General features: G+C 36.2%; 5 protein-coding genes across 5 annotated transcripts in view; 3 read left to right on the top strand and 2 right to left on the bottom strand.

Annotated features, from left to right (window-relative positions):
- The window catches only part of LOC139097286 (uncharacterized), a 68,928-nt gene that overhangs the window by 43,160 nt on the left and 7,691 nt on the right, over nt 1-18,077 (bottom strand). The gene's annotated exons all lie outside the window — the stretch shown is intronic.
- On the bottom strand, nt 1,320-3,643 carry LOC139097334 (protein crossbronx homolog). The gene is made up of 4 exons (XM_070649143.1): nt 3,523-3,643; nt 3,000-3,105; nt 2,768-2,939; nt 1,320-1,797 (listed from the first exon to the last, which is right to left on the bottom strand). The coding sequence occupies exons 2-4, from the start codon at nt 3,083-3,085 to the stop codon at nt 1,366-1,368; spliced, it is 690 nt and encodes a 229-aa protein (XP_070505244.1). The 5' UTR covers nt 3,086-3,105; nt 3,523-3,643; the 3' UTR covers nt 1,320-1,365.
- LOC139097335 (venom serine carboxypeptidase-like) lies at nt 3,593-8,376 on the top strand. The gene is made up of 2 exons (XM_070649144.1): nt 3,593-3,989; nt 7,183-8,376. Exons 1-2 carry the CDS (start codon nt 3,653-3,655, stop codon nt 8,271-8,273), a joined length of 1,428 nt encoding a protein of 475 aa, XP_070505245.1. The 5' UTR covers nt 3,593-3,652; the 3' UTR covers nt 8,274-8,376.
- Nucleotides 10,018-11,895, top strand: LOC139097303 (uncharacterized). The gene is made up of 2 exons (XM_070649112.1): nt 10,018-10,203; nt 10,398-11,895. The coding sequence occupies exons 1-2, from the start codon at nt 10,103-10,105 to the stop codon at nt 11,857-11,859; spliced, it is 1,563 nt and encodes a 520-aa protein (XP_070505213.1). The 5' UTR covers nt 10,018-10,102; the 3' UTR covers nt 11,860-11,895.
- LOC139097333 (uncharacterized) lies at nt 13,264-16,986 on the top strand. Its single transcript, XM_070649142.1, has 2 exons — nt 13,264-13,932; nt 16,087-16,986. The coding sequence occupies exons 1-2, from the start codon at nt 13,326-13,328 to the stop codon at nt 16,860-16,862; spliced, it is 1,383 nt and encodes a 460-aa protein (XP_070505243.1). The 5' UTR covers nt 13,264-13,325; the 3' UTR covers nt 16,863-16,986.

Raw genomic sequence — 18,077 nt, forward strand, 5'->3', positions numbered from 1 at the left:
GAAAATTTAACATAATTAATTTTTAGGAATTTAGAGTTTAAGTACCTATTGGGTTAATGTACCTTCAACTTGCTGTGTAGAATCAAATTCGGAGATAAATTTTATAAAAATTTTGAAACATAACCTTGAAAATCTTTTATGCATCCTCAAAATTCCTGCACATAACCTCAAAAATCCTTAACATTCCTCCAAATAACCTAAAAAATTTCCATAACCTCAAAATTCCTACAAAAATCCTTAATATAACCTTAAAGTTCTATCACACAACATCAAAAATTTGACATATAACCTCAAAAAAACCTAAAAATAACCTCAAAGTTCCTTCAAATAACATCAACGTTCCTTTAAATAACCTCAAAATTCCTTCAAATAACCTCAAAATTCACAATCCAACCACAAAAACCTTATTCTATCCTCAAAAATCCTTAATATAACCTCGAAATCTTCAAAAAAACCTTGCAATCATTAACATAACCTCAAAATCTTCAACATAACCTCAAAATTCTTTAAAATAACCTAAAAATTCCTAAAAATTCCTAAAAATTCCTAAAAATTCCTAAAAATTCCTAAAAATTTCTCCACATATCCTCAAAAATCCTCTACACAACCTCAAAATTCAGCTCTTTAACCTCAAAATTCCTTTAAATAACCTTAAAAATATTCCCATAGCCTCAAAATTCCTACAGTAGTTCTTCATATAACCTTAAAATTCTATCATATTACCTCAAAAATTGGAAAAATAACCTCAAAATCCTTAACATAACCTCAAAATTCCTTAAAAAAACCTCAAAAATCTTCACATAACCTCAAAATTTCTTCAAATAACCTCAAAAATCATCAACATAACCTCAAATTCCTCAATATAACCTCAAAAATCCTCAAAATTCCTTCACATAACCTCAAAATCCATAACATAACCTCAAAAATCCTTAATATTCCAACAAATAACCTTAAAAAAATTTCAATAACCTCAAAATTCCTACAAAAATCCTTATTATAAAATTCTATCATAAAACATCAAAAATTTGACATATAACCTCAAAATCCTTAAAATAAAGTTCCTTCAAATAACCTCAAAATTCCTTAAGTAACCTCAAAAATCCAAAACATAACCACAAAAATCCTAATATAACCTCAAAATTTCCTCAAAATTACCTAATCAACACCTCATCCTCAACATAACCTCAAAACTAGCACCTTTAGCTCCCCGTTACGTTCCTTAACAAACCCAAAATTTACTTATAACCTCCAAAAAAATCAATCAAATTGTAAAATGATATTAAAAATATCTTTAAAAATAAACTTTAAATTACGTAACTTTATTGCTCACAATTCCTTAATATCCAACAATAATCCATAAAAATGTCAATTAACCGTCCTACGATCAAATAAAAATGAAAAACTTTCAGGTAAATTATCAGTGATGTTCTTCATATTATCCAGAATGGATTGATGAATTTCCTCGTCTTCCTCAATTGAGTTCCTGTCAAATGTGAAGCAGTTGTCATCGCCAGCTGGTGTAAAAATTTCATTCATGCATCTCACGACAGTTTGTTCAATTTTCTGTCCAAAAAGCTTCTTATCCTTTGTGTATAAGCTTACAGCCTCGATATTGACGACCTTTTCAGGCGGTAAATTGCAACAAAATTCAAAATTTTCCAGGCAATACTTGAAGAACTTAAGAAGTGTATAAAGATGCTCAGACTCGTTCCAGGTGGGAAATGCATGTGATGAATCAAAAATGAAGGTGTCGGGTGAGATCAGTGGATGGTCGATTGGAAATTCTAATTTTATTTCCTGAAATTAAGGAACAATCTAACACAGATGATGTGGATTGCAAATTTAACCGAGGGGTACAAAGGAGGTTAAGTCCAGAGTTGCAAAACAGGCACCTGTGACAGGCAAAAACCTAACAAATTTTTAATAATTTGTATGGATTTCTAAGAAAATCAAACAAATTACCAAGAATTTGCGCGGTTTTTGTCTGTCACAGATGCCTGATTTGCAAATCTGGTTAAGACAACTATAGGGGTGTATTCAGGAAGTGGAGGGGAAAAGGCTCCCCTAGTGCAGTGATAGGCAACCTGTGATCTTCGGCAACTTGATGAGCCCCCGAAAATGTTTGCAAATGCCATGAATTGTATGTCATGTGCGATTTCGGTCGGTTACCAACCACTGATCTTGTATATTCTTGACATGGCTGGTTTACATAAGTGTCAAGACATGCTGGCATGGAATTGCCATGGTACCGAGTTTAAATAGAATCCAGCACCATGTCAGAGTTACGTTTGTTGGCGGCCAGATTTTTTGGACGATTGACTGATTTGTGCTATTTGGGAAGACTATTTGGATAGTTAGGCAATGTTAGCCGTCCCTAATTGACACAATGAGCAGGCTTAGATGGTATCAGAAGGGGTATAGGGATGGGTCAGGTTGGATGGTAGGTTTGATTTAGTTATTGTATAAATCGTACAAATTTAGGAGATTTTTATGATTTTTTTATGAGAAATTCTAGCAAATTGAAGATTGGACCACGATTTGACCAAAGACAGCCCCAAATCCACCCCAACCCTACAAAATACACCCCTGTATGGTTCTGTGGTGTCATCATCTGAACAGACCAGTAGATTTTGATACAGACCAGATATGCAAGCTCATTATTAATTGGGGTTCTTACGACGTATGAGCAGTCTGGTCCAGAATCCTCCATACCCCACCATAAACCCCTCTACAATCCCCCACAATTCCCCCTCAATTCAAAACTTACAGGAGTATTTTTCGTATTTGGATAATTTCCCTCCAATTGCACAGTAAATCTCAATATTGCATTCTTAAAGACTCCCGATCTTATGAATATAATTCCATTCCACAGCAGTGAATTGCTCTTTGATGGTACAACATACAGTGATCCGGTGCTGAACTCTGTTGAGATCAATTTCCTACAAAAAATTTTGTTCAAAAAGTGAAATCACATAAATTTTTATGATATCCAGCCTTACAGTTCCAACAAGATTCTGTATTCTGTCTTTGTCGTACACAAAACCTCGTCAATTATCTCATCAGATGTATTAGCATCGATAGGCATTGTTGTGGATGTAATTATGACTTAATAAAAAAATATAATCAAAATAAAATCTCAATATTTATGTTTTAGGGGAATGTCAACTTGTAAGGGGGATGTTGAGTGATGGGGAATTTTGAGGTATTGAGGGGATATCAACTGGGTGGGTTGGTGGTTAGTATGATGGGAATTTGTTGGAATTGAGGGGAATTTTAAGGGAATTTCTGGAATATTTTGGGGTTGCTGGCTGTTTAGGGGATTGTCGACTGGTGGAGCATTGACTTAGGGGATTGTCAACCTTAAAAATTGCATTGTTAAAGATTTTAAGTCGTATTTCCTATTTGTTGCTCAAATCCTTACCTCAACAGTCAATTATCAACCCCTATACCCTCCACCCCCTCATTTACCCCATCAACAAACCAATTAACCCATCCAAAATCCATCAACACACCAATCCCCACCATCCAGGGGACTATCAACTCAACGTACAAATTCAAATAATTTTCGCATCACTTTTCACGATCACTTCACTCATTCATCATCGTCTCTTTGTGCAGTCAAGTCGTTAAGCATTCAAACTAGACCCGAAAAATGATAATAAAATTTCTATTAATTTACTCAATTTTCTTAATTAATTTATCATGTGCAAAACTGTTTATTAATCCATATCCGCGTTTTGAGACACACAATGGTGATAATAGTGAAGTGGATGGTGATGATGTGCTGTATATCACACCGTTACTAGAAAGTGGAAAAAATGTTGAGGATATTCAGAAGATGGCAACTGTGACTTTGGATGATTTGAAGGCATATTCGAGCTATTCTGGGTTCTTTACGGTCAATAAGACATACAATTCGAACATGTTTTTCTGGTACTTCCCGGCACAAAATGATCCAGCTAATGCACCGGTTCTGTTGTGGTTGCAAGGTGAGTTGAATTGAATATTTTGGGATATATTTGAGGGGATTTGGGGTTTATTGATGGGAATCAGGTAGAATTCTCGGGTGTCGCTGTGTCTCTTGTGTCTCTTGTGTCTCTTGTGTCTCTTGTGTCTCTGTGTCTCTTGTGTCTCTTGTGTCTCTTGTGTCTCTTGTGTCTCTTGTGTCTCTTGTGTCTCTTGTGTCTCTTGTGTCTCATGTGTCTCTTGTGTCTCTTGTGTCTCTTGTGTCTCTTGTGTCTCTGTGTCTTTTAGTGTCTCTGTGTCTTTTAGTGTAATGTGTCTCTTAGTGTCTCTCTGATTCTTCTATGTCTCTGTGTCTCAGTCTAGATTACCCAAAACCCTCTCAATTCATAAAAACGTGCACAGTAAAAGTCATTCATTCGACATTTATTTATTAAAATAAGAAATGAATTTAATTGGCTGATAACAGACATGATTTCTTTCTTTTTTTTATTTTATGTGTCACATCTCACATTTAAGGGTCACTTTTGTGTAATTTTATTTAAATTATCGCATTAAAAATTGTTCAAAATAAAAATAAGTCTTTTGTAATCAGCTGTTTGTAAATTGGGTTGTGAGTCATTGACATGAGACGGTCAAGATTGTGTGACTCTTTCGTTAACTAGGTTGGATATGCTGTCTGTCTATTTGAGCTTATGTGTAATTGCATTCATAATTTAGATATTGCATCCATCAGTGTCACAAGTGTAAATGCATTGCTCAAAATCTGAACCTAATTCCTTATTTTCAACAAATTTGCAATGATTTCCAAAATAATGTCGTGAACAGTATCGCATTGCTCCGGCTTTGCCAATCACTGAAAAAACATAGATATAAGTTGAAATTCCTCCGAAAGGAACACCCCAAATAGCATAAATCGGTCAATCAATCAAAAATTCGCTCAATGGCCGGCATGACTCTAAGGTAATGTCAAGCTAAGTATAAAATCCGGCATCATGCTAGAGTCACGCCGATTTGGTGCCGTATTTTTAATCAACTAACCGACTTGTGCTTTTTGGTACCAATCTCATCCTTGTCCCCGGCCTCGGTCTTAAACCGGAAGCCCCTATTTCAACCTTTATGTCACTCAGGTCAGTTTGATTCCAACAGCTTAATTTCTATGATCTATAATGAACTTCTACAAACCTTCAAAGACACCCGTATGTTTAACGCAATATTTAGCACTTTTGTCACACTTTGCTGGTTCAATATCAATCGGCTGATCTCCATCAAATAATTTCTCGCATGTCAGAGCATTGCATTGATAACATTTTATTGCTGATGCTGTAGTTAGAATATATGTATATAAATATATGAGTTAAAAGTAATTATTGCAGACTTCGTGTCATTTTATTATCAAACCCAAGTAGTTAACGGTCATGGTCTCAAAAGCAGAGTATGCTAAGAGAAAAGCTCACGAGCTTACTTATCTGATATGTTTAATGAGCGTTTAGTAGAGCTCGAAGTCGACTCGACTTTTGAATGAAATTTAATCAACTTTAGTTGACTTTTTCATACAATATCCGAATCGATTTCAAGCTCAGTAAATCGAGTATACTCAGATTACGCTCTTTGTATGTCGATAAGTTTGCAAATTTAAGTCTAAAATTATTTTAAAAACTACTCACAAAATTTGGCAATACATAAAACAATACACATGATGATAAACACTAATGTCTTCATTATTGTCTGTTTCTGGTTGTTTTTTAAACTCTCAAAATATAAAACGATTGATTTTAATTAAATTTTAAAGCCTTTTAAGTAATTCAACTCTTTAGTCCTTTTGAATTAATTAAATATATCTATTTAAAAATTTAAGTTATAATAATATTATTTTTCTAATGCTATCAGTTTGAAGATTCACAATTGACTGAAACAGAAAACAATAAGCAACAACAGGTGTTTTACGGATGCTTTCAATAAATTTTATTGAATGTGACTCATTATTTAATGAGAAAAATAATATACCCGAGTAGTACAAGTCAATTAATTGATCTTAAATGCCGGCTCTAGACAGAGACATGCAAGGCATTGTCACTCTTCTTCCGCTTTCATCCGGCCCATACAATCTTTCATCCGGATAAAACGTCTGTCAATGCCTTAGTGATCCCACTCAAACATTATAAAAATGAATCTGGGATTAAGTCAGAGTCATATCTGTCTAGGGCTGAACATATGATCAATTAATAGAATTGTGCTATTCTGGATTCTTATGTATTTATCATATTGTATTTAGTCTCTCTATGTTCTTCTTAATTTTCAAGATAATAGAGTGACTTGAGAGTGACTACATACAATGTGATAAATACTGGATGAATATTGTGAGAAAAATTGCAAATTTTAACTAAAATGACTGATTTTTAGTTACTAATTCTCGGTCAATTCTTGAGAATTAGACAGAGACCGAGACCACTATGGGTATCCCGACTCTCGGTCTCGGCATCAGGAAGCCTTTTTCTTATGTGTTCAAATTTTTTAAAATTCATTTAATTAATTCCTTGTTAGTCATAATTTCAATGTGCAATGAATATTTTAGTTTGCAATATTAATAAACAGGAAGACATGTCGTTGCTTAACTGAATAGTCAGCTTTTTTATTGAAATTCAAGACCTAGTAACTCACATTTATTATTATTAGACTTCTTTATAAACAAACCTGTAATTTTATTGCTTAATTATTAATAAAAATTATGTGCAACGACAATAACTCAAACAGAACATCGCATACGTTAAGGTACCTATGAACCGGTATGACGCTGTATTAAGGGTAAGGCGCAAAGTTGCCCAAATGATAACCGAGACCGTTGACTTCGACCCGTTTTTACAGCAAATAATTCTGTTTATAAGCTAAAATATTTTATGAATTGCTCTAAGGCAGTGGTTGACGACATGTGTGTCGTGACTCACTATTGTACCTCTATATTTGTTTGGAAATGTCATAAACCGTGTATCATGTGCGGTTTCTTTTTTGGCTAGCCTATAAGATGTGCCGCGAAAAACATTTTGAGCCTGCTCATTCTGAGCCATGCTCATTGGTGACGTAAGATGTTCTCTGAGCATATAATTGTATATTAGGGTTCATTGCATTACATGGGATAATAATGATGATTAAATAGCTATCTAAATTAATACAACATATAAAAATCCTAATAAACATAATTTTCCTTAATTTCACCCACAGGCGGTCCAGGCGCAAGCTCCCTCTTCGGTCTCTTCACCGAAAACGGTCCATTCGAGGTCACCAAAAAAGGCAAAGTAAAATCCCGTAAATATTCATGGAATGTCAATCACAATGTCATCTACATCGATAATCCAGTTGGAACCGGTTTCAGTTTCACCGACAAGGATGAAGGCTATGCCAAGGATGAATATGATGTCGGCAATAATCTCTATGAAGCACTCGTCCAATTCTTCACATTATTCCCAAATCTCCAAAAGAATGACTTCTACGTGACAGGTGAGAGCTATGCCGGTAAATATGTACCAGCTGTTGGACATGCCATCCATAAGAGGAACGGAAACGCTAAAGTTAAAATCAACTTCCTTGGTATGGCCATTGGCAATGGACTTTGTGATCCACTTCATCAGCTCCAGTACGGCGACTACTTGTATCAACTTGGACTTATTGACACAAAAGGACGTGATACATTCCATAAGTATGAAGAACTTGGACGTACAGCAATTAAGGCACGTGATTTTGATAAGGCATTTGACATTTTTGACGAATTAATCAACATGGACCAACTTCCGTCCGGTTCCTTATTCAAAAATATGACTGGATATGAGACATACTTTAACTACATGAAGGTGGTCGATGATGGTGCTGATGATGGCATGAATGGCTTCCTTAAACGTTCTGATGTCCGTAAAGCAATTCATGTTGGTAATTTGACATTCCATGGACTTGATGGTGAGGAGAATAAGGTTGAGATGCATTTAAAGCGTGACGTCATGGACAGTGTTGTGCCATTTTTAACGGAACTGCTTGAACATTATAGAATCTTATTTTATAATGGACAATTGGATATTATTGTGGCATATCCGTTGACAATTGCGTTCCTACAAAAGCTGAATTTTGCTAATAAAAATGACTATTTGGATGCACCGAGGTACATTTGGAAGTTGGACAAGGATATTGCTGGATATGTTCATGAGACGGCTAACATTATTGATGTTTTGGTACGTAAGGCTGGACATATGGTGCCATATGATCAGCCAAAGTTTGCTTTTGATTTGATGACTAGATTTACTAGTGAGAAGGCATTCAAGTAAGGGGGAATTGTGGATGTGGATATAATAATGATCAAATTTTAACTTTTTTAGATAATCTCAATTTGGGGATGTTTGGAAATTACGTAACCCTATGCTGAGTGAGGGAATTGGGGTTGTGAGATTCATGATTATGCGACAAAGCGTTAAGGCTTAGAGTAAGGATAGTAGAGCCTAAATATGCCATTTTTAGCGTTACGTAATTTCCGAACAATCCCTTGAAATGATCAAATATATCAAAATTATTGTAAAATATAAGAATGAATCAATAAAGAGGCTGAAATGGCTGTAACATTGCATATTAATTCTTAATAGATCCTTTAATATATCCTGCAAAATATCAAAAATCCTTCAAATTAAAGCGGAATTTCTAGAATTTTCAGGTGCTTTTGTAATTGATCTAAAATCTGTCCTGAAGCCGGCCCTTTGTTGGAGTCACTATGACCTGGTGCAGATTTTGGAATCTTGTGATATTCGTCACAGGTTGATTTTTACTATCGTATGCATTAGTGACTGGCGGCTAGACTAAAGTCAACTCCATGGATGTCTCAACTGAACGTTAAAGGCGCTTTTTTGGAGTATTGGAGTCCGAGTTCCCCGAATTCCTGCCAATACTAACTCACGTACTCACTAAAAATTGACACATCCGGTCTGTTGCCTAACCACTCAATCGCGAATGCCTTACTCTCGCAAAACAGTGGAAGACAACTTCTTATATATCTAGACCCTTATTGGTAAGCACACGGTATATGATTCACGGCATTTTCAAACATTTTTGGCATTACACTAGTTTGCCACCTCTGTCATCGACATATCCATACATCGTAAATAATTTAGATTAAAATTAAGATTCATTTTTTAACGTATTTTTGAAATTCAAATTTTTAACGATTTTACAAAATTTAAATTGAGTTTCTGATTTTGTGTGTGAGAAAATGTAGAAAATTATTTAATTAATTTATTTAGTGTATTTAAGATTGATTAATCAAATGACATTATAGTATAAATGTAATGTGAAGTAATTGGAATCTATAGTGAACCGAAAATTAATGAGAACATTTATGATTTTAGTGAATTTGAGATTTCAAAAGTTTGTTTACAAAAAAGATTGGCGCAAAAGTGAAGATAATAATTTATACTTGGCATGAATTGCTTTTAAACTGTTGAAAAATGATTTTAGTTTGATTAATTTATATTATGTATATTTTAACTATAGTTTTCGTGATCAGTTGTAATATTAGAGATTAATTTATGTCACATTAGTTCTCGACGGCTAAACTGTTTGTAAGTGTCAATTTGTTTATAATTAAGACAAAATTTATAATTTATATCCTCCATAGGAAATTTTATTCCGTTCAACAAATTGTCAATAAATTTGTTGTCAACATTAATCCTGAAATTGCAGTTTTTAAGGTCTCTAAAAGGTTGCCAGTCACTGCCTCAAATTCCACTCTGCTCACATTACAACCTATTCTAAATCCTAAATTTCAATAAAATTCCAAAAATTCCGTTACAGAAATATTCAAATACAAAAATATCCCTAAATACATCTTGTGTTCAAGCCACAAAATCAAAACAATAACAAAGAATTCCGCATCATTTTGTGTATACAAACTATAAAATTCTCAAAGGGAGGAAACCACAGGAATTAAATAAAGAGATTCAAAACTAATTTTACGATTGTTTTTATTTATTTACCTGAAATAATGCTGTATTTAAGGGAGAATACCTGTTTTTAGTGATCAATCAAGCTAAAATTAGCACAAAAAATACCCAGAACATTAAGGAAGCATCACAATCAAGCATAAGTTGAGGATTTAAGGATAATATTGATGAAAATAACAATGGATAACTTACCAAGTGATGTTTTGCTAGAAATTTTCGAGTATTTTGGGAAGGATGACTTGATGAGTGTATTAAAAGTCTGTAAAAGGTGAGTTGGACATAAATTGAAATTTGGACAGTCTCAATCTCAGTCTCAGTCTCAGTCTTAGTCTCGGTCTCAGTCTCAGTCTCAGTCTCAGTCACCGTCTCCATAGCCACCCTCAGATTCTCAGGAACCCGAACATCCCCTGAAATACCCAAAAATACATAAATTCTAATCCAAAATCTCAATTTTACTTCCAGATGGAGGAACCTAGTCACCAGGACATCAAAACTCATAAGTCAAGTTGAGATCTTCATCCGTCCATCAAACATAGACACACTATTGACTGAACATGCCGACATTCCATACAGAAACTTGATGGTCCATACACACCTGACAAGTAATCAGCATCAAGTCCTCGATTTTGATATAAAATTGGCACAACTTGTGACAAATTACAGCGACAGTGCTGAATTTTCCGAAATTGTATTTTTTGATACAAAAGTTTTATTTTCATTTGTGGAACCGCTGCATAATTTGACACATTTGAATCTCATAACTGGTCTGCCTGACCAGCAGGACACAATTGATACCATAAATCCACAAATTTGCTTACCTAAGCTCAAAATATTAGGAATTAAAGGTGCAACATGGCTATTGAAGCATTTCAAGCAGCACAGCATTGAAGTCCTCAAAATTATCGACACCGACAGCGATGATGTCAACCTGAATGTCAGCAACTTCCTCACAGCATGTGATAAATTACGTGAAATTAAATTTATGGGTTTTGTTCCTCACATTCACAATGTTGAGTCATTAAAGCTCAAATTGACGTCACTTTGTGTCTTACTCAAAGGTCAGTCAGAGACAAGTTCCGACTCACTGCTGCAGCTGGTCAAGGCAAATCACGAGACACTACAGGAACTGAGAATTATTGGATTTAATACAGTCGATTTCATTCCATTTGCAATTAATTCCATGAATTTGATCAAATTTGAGGTTGACTTGTGTAGGATTCGATCCCATTTGGTACCGATGTATATGAACAGGTCAATTAAGAGGATGATGCTGCAGACAATCGCATTAAGCATGAAGCAGATGCAAAAAATTATTGAAAATTGTGAAAGTGTCGAAGAACTTAAAATTATATCAAATTCGAACCTAATGTTCAGCAATTGGATATTTGAGGTAGCTGTAAGGATGAAGAATCTTCGGATCCTGTACCTAGACTCACTATTAGGTATCGTACTTCCACATGACTTAAACTTTAAGAATCTTGAAACATTGACAGTCACAAAGCTAGGCGGTGAAGTTCAGGTTCTTGGATGGGTCCAGCTAGCCAGTCACTGTCCAAATGTCAAGAAACTTGTTGTCACGTCCTGGGGACATCAATTTATGCCAATGTGCAGCTTAACGAGACAAAAGGCACCGGAATTTACATATTTAAGGAAAAATAATCTCAATTTTATTCTTGTGTCGTTGCCATATCTTGAGGAAATTGAAATTCGTGGTAAATTTCCAATGACTGATGAAATTTTGGATGCACTTGTGGACAGTCAGAGTTACAGCAAGTTGAAGACATTTGCATTTGAATCGACAGTAACTGATGATTTGATGGAGAAGTTGAAAAGGTTTGATAAGACAAGATTAAAATGTAAAGTTTTGACATCATCAGATATTAAAAAGACAGTCAAGAGGAAATGCTCGGACAGTTGCCGATGAATGGAAATAAATTTTGATTTTTAAAATATGAATAAATTTGAATTTTTTTTTGTGGCTTTTTTCAGTCATTACTTAAGGGGTGGGAACTCTTTTTGTGTCACGACACAATTTAGTGCTAAGTCATCCACATGGCATGTGGATCATAACATTATTCGCTGCATTTTATTGTGCCGCAGGTGACACAGGCTGTCCATCAACTGTATTACATGAAATGAATGCTTAAGAATTAATTGAATTAATTGAATTGGTAGAATGATTCGGAAGTAAGAGTCATTCTTAGAAGACCTGCTTGTCTGAAGTGATCCTTTCAGATCCATTCTGGCAATATTCCAATCGAAACGCAATCTTTAAACTCTCGTCCCTATTTCAATTGTTACACTTGCAATTCCTGACCCGTTTCTTAATACAACGATCTCCAGAGGCCCAATCATGGCTTGATTCTCGTGTATTAAGCAGTTGAAGCAAGTTTAACTTCCGTAAAAGGACAAATTTAAAATTGGTTGGATTGAGACCTATGAATTTTGGATTAACGTACCAAATTTGAGACTAGCACTTTATTTTTAAGGCAATCAATAGTTTATATCATAACAGAGTTTGCGGGACTCCAAAAGTCCGGAATATAAAAAAAGTGGAGTCCGACTTCACAAAGTCCTGTAACATAAGACGTGTCAAAGTGAACAGTTTTCAATGTGCTGGAATGTGCTCTGGTAAATAAAATTCTTAAAACTTTCTTTTTAGACGGTATAAGAGCTCAAGAACTCTTGGAAGGAAGCTTTCGATAAAGTCAGTATTGCACTTGGCATTGGAAATTGACAGATAGAAGTCAGCTTTAGGCGGCAACTAAAGAAGACCATGAATCACAAATGCTCTGTACGACCAGCAAAGTAAGTAAGTAAGTATTGATATTTACTTACTTAATTCGCTGGCCGTACAGAGCAAGTGTGATCCATGACATCCCTTGGTTTGAGTATGAAATTGACTCTGTCATTGGCAAGTGGTTTCGAATTCTCAATGCCAAGTGTATTATCGACAGCATCTATTCATGAGTTCTTTGAGACGCCCTCGTGATCGCTTAAGATTGATCGTTACGGTCAACAAAGTAAGTCACTAATCAAAATTTAGAAGACTCAAGCCCTGACTAAAACCTGATCTTCTGTCGAAATATTCTCAATTTTTATGATTCTAGTTAAATCCCACAGTTGAAAAAAGTCAATAAATTTGAAAAACAATAAAAAAGTATCAAAAAAATAAACAAAATTTCCATCACAACAGACAGTTCGTCTCTCAATAATCCTCAAGTGGTTCAACAAGATCACGAAGATAAATTTTGAGAATTTTCTTCCATTTTCTCTCACAGCGTATCCAACAATTTATCACAATTCTCACATTCACAATTCAGTTGTGAGTTGTCTGCCTACTTAAAAGCATTTAGTCCATCAAATATTCATGAAAATTAAGTTTTCGCGATGATAAAACTACCAAAATTACCAGAGGAAGTGTGGAAATTAATATTTGAGTACCTAAACGGAACCGAGCTGTTAATTGTCACAAAAGTTTGTCGAAATTTTCACGAAATTGTCAATAAATCCACAAAATTAGCTGGAAAATTGACATTAAATTTTGAAAAACGTAAAAATTATGGACGAATTGGACGGAGACGATACAGTCATGTTAAAATTGAGTATATAGATCCAGCTATACATAACAGTATACTTAAATTTATTGGACGTGATATAACAAAATTGGAATTTTGTGTTCATAATTTTAAGCTTGATTCAATACGACAAATTTTAATGTTGTGTGAAAATGTTAAAATTCTTAAATTTCGTGATATTCAGCGACTTCATGGTACACAGGAAGTCACAAATTGGTTAAAAATTCCAAATTATAAAAATATTCAACTTTATGTTGAGCAGTGTGATCCGAGAATATTTAAAATATTAAAGAATGTCCAAGTTAGGACGTTTTGTACGACATGTGTTGAGTTTGCACATCGACAATATTTTGTGGATCTTGTGGAGTTCCTTGGATCGCAGGTGGAGTTGGAGGAGCTTGTGCTGGCTGAATTTATGGGTGAGTTTTTGGTATTTTTTGGGAGTATTTTGAGTGTTTTTTAGAGTTTGAAGCTTCTAATGCCTCAAAATCCTTCTCTATCCATCATTATCCTTCTTTATACCTCTTAATATCTTCCCTAACCATCACTTTGCTTCCTTATCCTTTCCTATATGCCTCTAACTGTCTCTATTCGTCCATATCCTCCAATGTTTGTTCCTATCTGTCCCAATCCGTCCCTATTCCTTCCTTTTAGCCCCAATCAGTCCCAATCCGTCCTAATCCGTCCCTATCCGTCCCTATCCGTTCCTTTCCGTTCCTATCCGTCCCTATCCGTCAATAACCGAGTTTATTCGTCCCTATCCGTCTCTATTCGTCCCTACCCGTCCCTATTCCTCCCTTTTAGCCTTAATCCGTCCCAATCCGTCCTAATCCGTCCCAATCTGTCTCTATCCGTCCCTATCCGTCTCTATCCGTCCCTATCCGTCCCTATCCGTCTCTATTCGTCCCTATCCATCTTTATTCGTCCCTATCCGTCCCTATCGATCCCTATCCGTCACTATCCGTTCCTATCCGTCCCTATCCGTCCCAATCCATTTCTATCCGTCTCTATCCGTCCCTATCCGTCTCTATTCGTCTCTATCTGTCTCTATCCGTCCCTATTCGTCCCTATCCGTCTCAATTAGTCCCTATCCGTCCCTATCGGTCCCTATCCGTCTCTATCCGTCCCTATCCGTCTCTATCCGACCCTATCCGTCCCTATCCGACCTTATCCATCTCTATCGTTCTCCATATCCATCCATATTCCTACCTATCCCATCCTAAAATACATCAAAACCTTCATCTAATCCCCCCAAATCTCATCCCAAAGTCATCAACCTTCTATTTCCTCAATTTTTCTTTCCTATTTTCCTAACATCAAAGCAAACGCTCAGAAAAACATCACAAAAGTGAGAAAAATCTCATCTTTATAAGCATCACTGACCTTGAAAAAACAGCTGTAAAAAGAGATTAATGATCAAGCTTCATGCGAAGACTCGTGTATCGCATATAATAACATGACTTTTTCTGCTTCCACTTGGATATAAATAAATAATGCAGAAAATGACTTTAGGATTAATGTGCGTCTTATGTGCTGTATTTAAGGATGGATTAAAAAATTTGAGGAAGGAAGGAAGAAGACATGTACATGACTTTTGCATTTTTGTTGCTGAAAATTGAAATTTAAGATGATATTTTGGGGTAAAAGGGGTGTGCAACTAAGGTGTTGCTGGAAGAATGCGCTACCGTCGGTCACATGTGACCATTTGGTGAAGGTTTGGTGTAGTTTGGGATGGGATAGGATAGCTTAGAAGGAGCAGAGAGAGATATGGAAGGGATAGGGAGCGATACGGACGGATAGGGACGAATAGGGACGGATAGGGGCGGATAGGGACGGATAGGGACGAATAGGGACGATTAGGGATGGATAGGGACAAATAGAGACGGATATGGACGGATAGAGACGAATATACTAGTTTGTCTTTGGGGTCGTTGATTTATTACAGTGATGGGCATCCTGTGTGTGCTGAGACACACTAGTGTGTCGTAAACCGTACACAGTGTAGGGTTTTGATCGAGGTTTACCACCATGGTGTGCTTACTATCACTGACTAATTAAGTATGGTTCTTAGAGGTTGGGGTAGTATGTTGATGGTGGGAGGATGGGCAAGGGATGGGCAAGAGATGGGAAAAGGATGGGCAAGGGATGGGCAAGGGATGGGCAAGGGATGGGCAAGGGATGGGCAAGGGATTGGCAGGGGATTAGCAAGGGATGAGCAAGGGATAGGCAATGGATGGGCAAAGGATGAGCAAGAGATAGGCAAGCGATGGGCAAGGGATGGGCAAGGGATGGGCAAGAGATGGGCAAGGGATGGGCAGGGGTTGGGCAAGGGATGGGCAAGGGATGGGCAAGAGATGAGCAAGGGATGGGCAGTCTGTTGATGGTGAGTGGATGGACAAGAGATGGTCAGTGCGTTGATGGTCGGAGGATGGGCAAAGGATGAGCAAGGGATGGGTAGTGTGGTTATGGAGGTCCGATGGGCAAGGGATGGACAATTTGTTAAAATTTCAAAATCTGTTCAAAAATTGATGAAAATTTCTAAAATTTCTCATTTCTCTTCCCCAAAAATACAGGTTCAATTGTCGGCCTCGGTCTCGTTCTCTTCTCCAACGATTTACTCAGCAACGTTAAATTTCGTCTCAAAAAATTGCATTTAAAGAGCAATCAGCTCATTCCATATGGCAATATATCAAGTGTTCAATTCTTCAATGACTTTATGAATCTCCATAAAGACACATTGGAGGATCTACAAGCAGACATGCTGCAGGATTTTGACTTTTCATCATACGTGACTGAATGTAAGGTGCTTAAAAAGCTGTCAATTGGAATTGACATGAGATTCTCGTCTAAAATGATTGTCGAGAGTGTTGAGCAGCTGGAAATTGAGCATGTAAGGATGAACTTGCTGAAAAGTTTTCCAAATTTGAAGGAAGTCAGGCTGCTAAATTCGTGGATGGATCAAGATGATGACTTGGTCAAGTGGAGTTTGTTGAGGAACTGTAAATATCTTGAGAAAATTGAGATTGAGGACGTTCCACTCGATGACTTTCCATCACTTCCGACCGTAAAATCAATGAAGTTTCTGTATTACCCGTCAATTAAGTCGGAAGTGTTTGCAAGAAATCCACAAATTGAGGAATTGATGTTTGTCGAGTGTAAAGACATGTGGACGAGAAAGTGTAAGGTTCTCAAGATTATCATTGACTATATGACGTCACTAAAGTCACTAAAGATTGTCTCAAGGTCCAAAATTGACCAATCAGCTATGGATTATGTTAGAAATAAATGTACAAATTTAAAGTATTTTAATGTTTATAAGGATCAAGATTGTCATGTTTTATGGATGTAAACTTAATTTTTTGTGTTTTTCTGATTTTGTCCCACGTAAAATGTGACGTGATGATGGGACCTTTATTAATTTTAATTATATTAAGTGCAAATGTAAAGCATTTTGACTGTTGTGTAAATTGAAATGAACGAATTTAATTGACTAATAAAAGAAATTTTAAAATTAAATTAAATTTAAGATTTTTTATTGGTTTTTTAAAATTCAGGCGTCGTCACACTCCAGTATTTGAGATTCAGGTGCTTTCACACTGGAATTTTCAACATTCAGGTGCCTTCACACTGGAATTTTCAACATTCAGGTGCCCTCACACTGGAATTTTCAACATTCAGGTGCCTTCACACTGGAATTTTCAACATTCAGGTGCCCTCACACTGGAATTTTCGACATTCAGGTGCCCTCACACTGGAATTTTCAACATTCAGGTGCCTTCACACTAGAGTTTTTGATATTCAGGTGCTTTCACACTGGAATTTTCATCATTCAGGTGCCTTCACACTTGAATTTTCAACATTCAGGTGCCCTCACACTGGAATTTTCAACATTCAGGTGCCTTCACACTGGAATTTTCAACATTCAGGTGCCCTCACACTGGAATTTTCAACATTCAGGTGCCTTCACACTGGAATTTTCAACATTCAGGTGCCCTCACACTGGAATTTTCAACATTCAGGTGCCCTCACACTGGAATTTTCAACATTCAGGTGCCTTCACACTAGAGTTTTTGATATTCAGGTGCTTTCACACTGGAATTTTCATCATTCAGGTGCCTTCGCACTGGAATTTTCAACATTCAGGTGCCTTCACACTGAAGTTTCAAGGTTCAGGTGTCTTCACATTGAAATTTTCAACATTCAGGTGCCTTCACACTGGAATTTCCAACATTCAGGTGCCTTCACACTAGAGTTTTTGAGATTCAGGTGTCTTCACATTGAAATTTTCAACATTCAGGTGCCTTCACACTGGAATTTCCAACATTCAGGTGTCTTCACACTAGAATTTTGAGGTTCAGGTGTCTTCACACTAGAGTTTTTGAGATTCAGGTGACTTCACACTAGAATTTATGATGTTCAGGTGACTTCACACTAGAATTTATGATGTTCAGGAGCCTTCACACTGCGATTCTCAAGTTCAGGTGCCTTCACACTAGAATTTTCAACATTCAGGTGCCCTCACACTGGAATTTTCAACATTCAGGTGCCTTCACACTGAAATTTT

Source organism: Chironomus tepperi, unplaced genomic scaffold (genome assembly GCF_022539635.2).
Source record: "Chironomus tepperi strain 1889 unplaced genomic scaffold, CSIRO-AGI_Ctep_v1 contig_419, whole genome shotgun sequence".
In the NCBI taxonomy this organism is placed as follows: Eukaryota; Metazoa; Arthropoda; class Insecta; order Diptera; family Chironomidae; genus Chironomus; species Chironomus tepperi.

Coding starts and splice junctions, on each gene's coding strand:
- LOC139097334 (XM_070649143.1), bottom strand. CDS start 3,085: ATGCCTATCGATGCTAATACATCTGATGAGATAATTGACGAGGTTTTG. Junction 2,940..2,999: donor TACAGAATCTTGTTGGAACT/GTAAGGCTGGAT, acceptor AATTTTTTGTAG/GAAATTGATCTCAACAGAGT. Junction 1,798..2,767: donor CAAATACGAAAAATACTCCT/GTAAGTTTTGAA, acceptor CCTTAATTTCAG/GAAATAAAATTAGAATTTCC.
- LOC139097335 (XM_070649144.1), top strand. CDS start 3,653: ATGATAATAAAATTTCTATTAATTTACTCAATTTTCTTAATTAATTTA. Junction 3,990..7,182: donor GGTTCTGTTGTGGTTGCAAG/GTGAGTTGAATT, acceptor TTTCACCCACAG/GCGGTCCAGGCGCAAGCTCC.
- LOC139097303 (XM_070649112.1), top strand. CDS start 10,103: ATGAAAATAACAATGGATAACTTACCAAGTGATGTTTTGCTAGAAATT. Junction 10,204..10,397: donor GTATTAAAAGTCTGTAAAAG/GTGAGTTGGACA, acceptor TTTTACTTCCAG/ATGGAGGAACCTAGTCACCA.
- LOC139097333 (XM_070649142.1), top strand. CDS start 13,326: ATGATAAAACTACCAAAATTACCAGAGGAAGTGTGGAAATTAATATTT. Junction 13,933..16,086: donor TGTGCTGGCTGAATTTATGG/GTGAGTTTTTGG, acceptor CCAAAAATACAG/GTTCAATTGTCGGCCTCGGT.